Source organism: Mandrillus leucophaeus, unplaced genomic scaffold, assembly GCF_000951045.1.
Source record: "Mandrillus leucophaeus isolate KB7577 unplaced genomic scaffold, Mleu.le_1.0 Scaffold508, whole genome shotgun sequence".
NCBI classification, from domain to species: domain Eukaryota; kingdom Metazoa; phylum Chordata; class Mammalia; order Primates; family Cercopithecidae; genus Mandrillus; species Mandrillus leucophaeus.
In genome coordinates this window covers 121,418-130,287 of record NW_012105453.1, presented here as the reverse complement: position 1 = coordinate 130,287, position 8,870 = coordinate 121,418, and the positions used below count along the sequence as shown (strand labels likewise).

Below are 8,870 nucleotides of genomic sequence, written 5' to 3'. Positions count from 1 at the left end.
AGTCCAACATTATAAAGATGCCTCTCCAAATCCTTGATCACATTACTTTTCCGTCTGTGACACAGTCCCAGCCTGGTTATGTTTTCTTTAGGTGTGATGACCTAAGTCAGACACATGTGAGGTTTTACCATGATTTGGCAAATCACTGAGTGATGCAATCCTAGTTTGGTTTTCAAAAGTATTCTGAGAATTCAAGGGATCTATGGTGCTGCATCACATCACAGTGATGTTTCTAGAAAGAGTTACAATCATCCCCAAAGATCTCTGCGTGATACAGAGCTGATACCTCTGAGCCTATCACCACAAATGGCTAGTCGAGGGCCAACTTTCCCTCGTGATCTTTTCCATATGATGTTTTCCTACAGCCTCACAGCTACCTTCTATAAATTTTCTCCATCAGCCTCCAGAAAACCCAGTGGTCATCGGCAAGCATGGACATTTCACTTTGAATTCAAGCTCCTTGAGGGTGGGGTCATGCTTACATCATCTCCGTACCCCCAGGATCAGTGTCTGACAGTGCAAAATATGTGTTGGCTTAACTGCTTCAGCGAGGTGTATGTAAGGTTCCTCCTCTTCCAACTATCACCACTAGTGAGTCCCAAGAAGGACGATCACAATGATAAGGCTGTGTGGGGAACACATGTTGATATGAAAATGCAGAAAGGCCTAGGAGTATTTGGGGTGTGGGAAAGAAAGCTTAGATATACGAGCACTGTTGTGAACACAATTGTTATTTTCAGATATTTAATGGGTTGGCCTATACAACAGGGTACACTTGTTCTGTGCAGCTCCAGGAAGCAGAACTAAGACCAATATTAGGGAAAACAGCAGAGTTTTCCTTCTAGTTCATGACTTCCTAGGGGCTAGAAATGCCCAAGAGAGAAACAAACTGTCCCAGAGGTAAGGTGCTCCCTATTCCAAGAAAAATCAAGCAGAGGCTGGGCATTTGCTAGATGAATATGCTGCAAGAAAAATTCTTCATTCCTTCCTTCCAGGGCCAGGTATCCAACTGTCTGACCTCTAAGCTTCATTTGTCTCTGTGACGCTATGGTTTGTTCCTAGAGGTTCTGGATAATTGAAAGCTTATTGTACAATAGGGCCAAGATAGCACAAATACATAGCTTATCATATTTTTCAGACTAATATCAGTTTTTCCTCCCTGGGGAATGACATAAGCTGATCCAGGAGGCAATGAGCTGGTGCCAGACAGCTCCTTCCTTCCCCAGCTCTGCCCTGGAATTCCAGGTGGCCACGGGGAACTTGTGGAGCCTCCTGGTGCCTTGGGATCCACTATCTGTATCATGTGGCTGATATGACAGGAAGAAGGATGAAAAGTTTAAAACAGGAGCCACCATCTCTGGAAGGCTGTTGTGAGGCTAGACAGCCACCCTCAGAAGACCAACACAGTCATTAGCTGCCACCTTGAACTGGAGCTGGTAGCATTGTACTCCAGCTCCTGTTTCCATTGGTCAACCACAAGACCAACAGCCTTCCTTCTGAAAGGGTACAACTGGAGGAGAGTAGCACTCCGTGGAGGAAATGAGAGAAAGGAGACTGTAGCAGAGCCTTTCCACAGTTTGATGGGATTAACAGCATGACTTATATCCTGATCTATAAAATGGACCAGAATGTAACAGCACAGAACATAATCACCATTGTTTCTGCTTCACCTCAACCAGCTGCTGCTGCTTTTTTCTGTCTGCCTTCTCTCACACCCTCAGAGGTAAAGGAAGAATAGTCTTCAAGCCTATGAGGTATTATTTCCTTCTAGACTGCAAAATGTTTTCTAGCTAAACCCAACCCCCAAGTGATAAGACGCGTGCAAATGCCATAGTGCTGATTCCACGTGTCATCTCTCCTTAGCTTCCCTTCATGCATCCAGCCTCATTTCCTTCCAACCCTGGATTCCCTGCTAATTCGTGGGGCAGAGCAAGGGACTTGGGCCAGGTTGGCAGGGAATCCTTACAGACAAGGTCTGAGAGCCAAGTTCTTGATCTCACCACTCCCAATCAACAATGAGGAAGGATCTGGCTTTGAGTCAATATGATTTTCAGTCATTAATATCAGGCTAAACTATAAATCCTTATACAGGGCAGTCCAGGCTGGTGATAGACACACTCTTTCACCTCAGTCGTCCTTCAGAAAACATTTCTGATTCAAGGGCCACCTCTTCCAGGAAGTCTTGTCTTACTCCTCTGGCAGCAATTACTCTTCAAATGTGATCCCGTACTGATAGGTTTGAACATTATTATAGTCCTGAGAGCCCTCACTGAATCCTGTCCTGCACACACCTGTCTCCCTACATAACTCCTAGATCTTAAAGGCCACAAGCTCTCCCTTCATCGTTGTTGTCCCTCCCCATACTGCCAAGCAAAGAGACTTGCTCACTGTAAGCATCAGTGAATGTGTGTTGTGTTGAGCTGAATTGCCTCTCTCAATCCCAATGAAAAATCAAGGAGAAAGCAGCAGGACTAAGGAAATAAGTAATCACGGATTGACCAACGTTTTTCTCTCTCCATTCCCTCCTCTAACCCAGCTGTGGCCTGGCCAGTCCTTCCCCAACCTGGCCTGCTGAGAAGCCTCCTAAGAACACAGCCTCCTCGGTCTCCCTCCAGGGGGCGCTCAGATGGATCACAGTTCAGGAGGGTGGCAGCGGAGCCCAGAGACAAGGAGGGATGGATCAAACCACACAGTCTCTGGCAGCAGTGCTGGGGAACCCTGGCAAGGACAGTGACCTGTGCCTTGCAGTAGGAGGGAGATCCCATTCCTGGCATGTCAGGCTAGAGTGGGCTGGTAGAGATGTGTAGTAAGGTTGGGGCACAGTGCCATCCCAGGGCTCCTGAAATGGTAACCCCATAGAGATCACTCTCAGATCCTCGTGGAAGCTGTTCCATATCGCAAGGCTCCAAGCTGGGACATTTCTGAGAGAACTCCAGAGGTTCCACATGTGTGGGCTTCATGCCCAGGGCCTGACTTTAAGTGCAGGAAGCCTCACTCATGAAGTGAGCACCCCTGGAACAGGTGGGAGTGAGTCAGGACCATTACCCCTCTTCAGACTACAGGCCTTGTTTGGTACAGTGAAGCTCCCCATGCATTATCCCCTTGGTGAACTCCCACAAGTCAACAGATTGCAATCCCTCTGAGCTGAGTACAGTTCTAGAATCCTCTCTTTCCCATGCTGTCACAGGCAGGCAGCGGCAGCTGCTTTAGAATAAACTTTTTGGACATAAGTTTCAGCAGAGTATAGTCAGAAGAGGAATCAAACTCAGAAGATGCTTCAGACCTCCGGTTTTGTCTCATTCATATCAAAACGTCCAAGCTAAGAAAATCAGCCTGGGAGCAGATATTAATTTTAGTAAAAAGATAGATTATGGCCCTGACTAGTACTGGATCGGACCTGTACAAATCCAAAAGCCCTCCAGTCCCCAAGTTTTCCCAGAAAATAAGGCTGTTTTCCTCCTGGGTTTTAGGGCATTGAACCAGCGAAGTACAGGTAGAAATGTCCTCCTCCAGCTGTGAGGACCCTCTTCCAGCTCCCTAAAGGACTAGAAGAGCCATTTCGGTCTAGCTCAGCGTCATTCCTCACATTATCAGTCACAAGCCATGTTTCTGCCAGGGCACAAGTGCTGCTGGCTGGAAGTACCCAGGAGGTCTTCTGGACTGGGGTGCACTCACTCATCAAGGTTCCTGCTGGATACCTCCCTAGGGAACTTTCCAGAGAGCTCTCACACACACTCTCACACACACTCACACTTACACACAATCCTCATTCATACACTTTATGCACACACATACACTCTCACACTGACACGAACACACTCATACCCACTCACACACACATACACTCACACACTCACACACTCATTCACACACACACCCAACTTACACACAATCCTCATTCATACACACTATGCACACACTCACATACACTCTCACACTGACAATCATGAACACATTCATACCCACTCACACATACACTCACACTCACACACACCCCCAACTTACACACAATCCTCATTCATACACACTTTACGCACACACTCACATACACTCACACTCTCACACTGACATACACTCATGAACACACTCATACCCACTCACACACATACACTCACACTCATTCACACACACACACACACTCACACACTCATTCATACGCTCACACACACTCACACACACATCTACACAAGCATGCACATACACATTCCACACGCTCATACACATACACTCACCCACTCACATTCACTCATGCACGCTCACACACACACATCCTCACATATACACACTTTCCCAGACACAAGTATTCTCCGGCACACACACATAGTCTCACACGCACACACTCACATTCACTCACACACACACCCACTCTTGTACATACACAAACACCACACAGAGACACTCTCACACTAACACATTCTCACACACACACACACTCTCATACTGGCTCACTCACACTCAGGCCTGCAGGCCCCTGGTCTCCAGAGCAGAGGCAGGATCAGGAGGAGAGCCCTATGGGGCTGGAGGCCATCAGCAGTCTCACAGTGCAGCCTGCTGGGCACAAATGACGCTGCAGCCGGGTGGAGGCAGGGGCCAGGGGTGCAGGGAAGGGCATCTTGCTTCCCCTCTGTCGACTTTCAACATCCAGGAATGGTGTCTCAAACCCCAAGACTCAAAATGAGGCCTGAAGGCCTGCGGAAGGGGAAGGAGAGCTAGTCCCGGGGCCTTCCACATACAAACAGGTCTCCCGCCCCATGAGCTCTCAATGGCTCACACAGAGGTTTTAGAATCTTCCAAACAATTGGCACAGAGGAGGAGCACCAGGGCTCCAGAGGAGGAACAGAAGCTTGGCGCTAAAAATGAGGAGCTGAATACCCAAAGAAATGGGTGGGAAAGACCTTGGCCAGGCCTGTGCATGAATTATCATGTTCCGCCTGTGCCAAGATTCCCCTGCTCCGTCACTCTTCCAGCACAGACCATATGAGGGCAACTTCTCTGTGAGGCACACGGAGGGTGCCATGCATGGTAGTAACTAGTCATGGAGCAAAACTGTCATGGTGTGGGGCCTGGGATGGCTCAAGAAGGGAGCCACAGGCTGGACTCTGCAGGCAGGTGGGCCCTGACAGGAGGTGGCAGGAATAATGGAGAGGAAGTGGCAAAAGAGAGAATGGTGCCAAAGAAGAATCCCCAAGACTCAGAGTTAGATTGGGAAGTGGGAAGTGTGAGTGAGGCCAGTCAGGGATTACTGAGGTCTCAGATTGTGTCATCATGAAGAGGAGGAAAGAGAGGACTTGGACAGAATCGGGGAAAGCAAGTTAGGACCATTTGGTAAAGGAGCATAAAATGAGGATTTTGGTGTGGAGCTCACCGAGTGTCAACAGCTGCTCCCTGCACGCTCCAGCCCACATTTCTCTCTACAAGTTTTCCAGGTATTTGCCCACCTCTGCTCCTAGCGTCCCCCACCACCATCCCTTCCATCACTTCTCTTTCCAGCAGTTTCTTGAGGTCAGAGAGTTCCTTATGCCACTGGGATGACAACCACCACCACCACCTGCCTTGGCTCCCCACACACATGCTGCTCAGCGTCCCTTCTCCTGAGGTTCCTTCCTCCTCTCCCTCCTGACCAAGCCTTGGCCTTGCCCAGGGGCCGTGGGAGTGTTCCGGGCCTTCTGATCTGTGAGGAGCTGTAGACAGCCTCCGGCCCTGCTCCAGCACACTGTGCCCTGTCTAGACAGATTTGAGCTCTCCATCCTCAGGAAGCGCCAGGCCCCAGAGCAGGGCTCCCCTCCAAAGGCAATACTTCCCCTGCAGGTGAGGCTGCCTTGGTGGCCAAAACCGAGTGCATATTGGAGCCATTTCCCACTCAGCTGGCGGCGAGTCACCTAAAGTCTCTGGGGGAAAAGACAGGGCTCTCTGGTAGGGAGAATTTTTATTTTTTAATCATACTTTTAAAAAAACGGATGAGTAGTTGGAGAAAACAGGCGACAGAGTGGGTGGCCACTTGAGATCCAGAGAGAAAGATCAAAGCCCACCAAGAATGGAATGATCAGCCTTGGTGTGGCCCAGAGAACAGTCTAGGTGGCCCATGCCACATGAAAGGCAGCCAGGGGACGGGAGACGGGGTGAAGGAGCCTCGGTCACAGGCCCCGCATGTCCCTGCTCCCCCATCCAAGACCTTGGTTCATAGTCCTCAGCTGGAACAAACACCTGCTTCCAAGAGACATCCAACCAAGCTCTGTCCGCTGGGAGGGCCGCTGCATCTCTGTGTAGGAGGTGAGCTGCCCAAACTCTGGCCTCCATGAGGCTTTCTCTTTCCAAGAAGAAGCTGGAATTCCTCCCTCTAGACTCGATTCTCCTGGCTGCTGCCTCTCTCACAATCCCAGCCCAGGGCAGCCAGCCAGGAACATGCTCTATTCTCGGACTGACTAATTAGCTCATTAGGTGACTGCAGGGCAGTGAGTCCACCATGTTCACCATGGCGCAGCCTCCTCCTGCAGGCTCCAGTGGCCCATCTTTTCCAAATGAGCACATTCTACCATGTGAACCCACAGATCCCTCAGCTTAGCCTCCCAAGTTAGGACAACCAGGACCCTGAAGATCAAAGAGGAATTGGGACTTGCCCAAAGAAATGGTAGCACTTAGTGGCCAGGCCCAGACCAGAACTCACATCTCCAAACTTTCAGCCCAGTGCTTTCACACAGTGCTGCAGTCCAACATTCCAGTCAGAAGACTGAGTTTCTAGAGCCCTGAACCCATTTTAAAGTAGTCAGACCTATGGCATTCCAGCAAGTTCTTTCAAAGGACTTTTCACTCATGTTCAACAGAAGCTGGGGAAATGTCCAAGATGCCAGAAAACAGGACATCATTCTGTGACAACAAGGAAGGGAGGAATCCCAGGGCCCAGTCTGTCTTCCCTTCTAATTTGGAAAAGCCATAAGAAGTCCACATTCTGTCAGGCCAGCCAGCATACTCCCAATGTGATTTGCCAAATCCACCCTTTCCTGGATCAACACTGGCACTTGGGCATAACCCAAGAATCAGCTTCATCCAGGTTCTTCTCTAGACAAGACTAAGGAAAAGAAATGAGACAGCTCCATGCACCCCTCCCAAAGAACAGGCAGGAACAGAGACCACAGTGTTGAAGACCTCAAGGTGGAGGTCATGGTCTATCAATCTATAGGACCTTTTGTGCCACACAGACTCCATGTCCTTCCCGTGTCCCCAGCTGCGTCCCCACCCATGGGACACAGATGAGGGGACCATAGAAGCTAGAAAAGAAGATCCCTCCACGTGAGCAAAAGACTGCCAGAGTCAAAATGTTTATGATATATCTTTTAGGACTTGCATCTCCAGGATCCTTCCAAAAGTTCCCTACCACCTCTTACCTGATGAGGTCAATAGGTTGGAACTTATAGAACACTCCATAGCGCGCCCATTCTTGATATAGCAGCTAAACAAAGAAAATAAGGAAACAGGTTAGAGGTAGAGGTGGGAAACTTCACCTGATTTTGTCCATCCTAACAAGTCAGAATTTTACCCCCAAAGCCCAGCTTCTAAGAAATTCTCATGAGACATCCACGGGGAGATGTCCAGAATCAGGAGGCTACAGAAACTGGCTTCTCCTTCCCCAAACAATAGAGGTGAACTTTATCACACTCTGCGGCAGTCCTGCACCTGATGAGCAGAACCCCGTCTTCTTTATTCCCATATCTTGCCTAGTCCAGCAAAATGAGCCCCAATGGTCGTGATTCACTCATTTAACAAGTATTTAGTGACATCTCCTTATGTGCCACGCACTGTCCCCACACTGGATACAGCAGTAAACCACAGTCTGCTTACACCCTGGTGTGGAGAGACAAATATAAACATATAAACAGATAAGATTTGGAAATCTTAATGAAGAAAAATTAATCAAGGTCAGGGAGTAGAATGTGAAGGAAGGGAGAGGAGTGGGGTGCTATTGTAGACAGGATGGCCAGGGAAGGCCTCTCTGAGGAGGTGACCTTGAGCTGAGACACAAAGGAAGGGGGCAGGGTGTCCCAGGCTGGACACTCTTCTTGTGCAAATGCCCCAAGGCAAGTGCATATGGCATGTCCCAGGAAGAAGAGGGAACCAGTGTGGCTGGGGCAGAGTGAGCATGGGGAGAACTTGGGAGACAAAGTCGGAAAGAACCAGGATGGCCAGATCACTTGGGGATTTGCAGGCCATGCTAAAATCTTTCTATCAACACTGGATGAAATTTGGATTTTGAAGGAAGCCACTGGGAGATGTGCAGTAGAGGGGCAAAACAATCTGAGATTGTAGAAGGCTCACTCTGGTTGCTGTGTGGAGAACAGACAGAGTGATCAGAGGCACAGGGAAGTTATTGGACTGGTCCAGGGAAGAGATGATGATGGCTTGCACCATGGGGGCAGTAGCAGATATAGTAAGAACTAGTTGATTCTGCTTAGATTTTAAGGGTAAAGCCTATAAGATTTACTGTTGGATTGGATGTGGGATGAGAGGAAATAAGAACTTGGCCTGAGCCACTGAGTCATGGTGATGCCTTTTACTGAAATGAGAAAGACTGTGGGAAGGACAGGTTAGTGGGGGTGGAATCAAGACCTTACTTGGGGATGCATTTTTTGAGATGCTCTTTGGGTATCCAGGGGCATGGCGAGCAGCTAGATATAACAATCTGAAGTTCAAAGAAGAGTCCAGTACATTTGGGAGTTATTGAACAGAAGGACATTTTGTAAAGTCATTAAATGATGGATGTTATCACCAAAGAAGAGATAGTAAGTACAGAAGAAGCCTGAGGTCTGGGCCCTGGGCACGCCACCATTTAGAGGTCAAGAGGGTGATGAAGAACCGGTAAAGGAGACAGAAGGAAC

General features: G+C 48.9%; 1 protein-coding gene across 1 annotated transcript in view; it reads right to left on the bottom strand.

Moving 5' to 3' along the window:
- LOC105551137 (anoctamin-2) overlaps nt 1-8,870 on the bottom strand; it is a 351,959-nt gene that overhangs the window by 252,936 nt on the left and 90,153 nt on the right. The window contains exon 7 of the mRNA XM_011996294.1: nt 7,383-7,447. Within this exon, the coding sequence (XP_011851684.1) occupies nt 7,383-7,447 (65 nt within the window). The remainder of the gene's footprint in view (nt 1-7,382; nt 7,448-8,870) is intronic.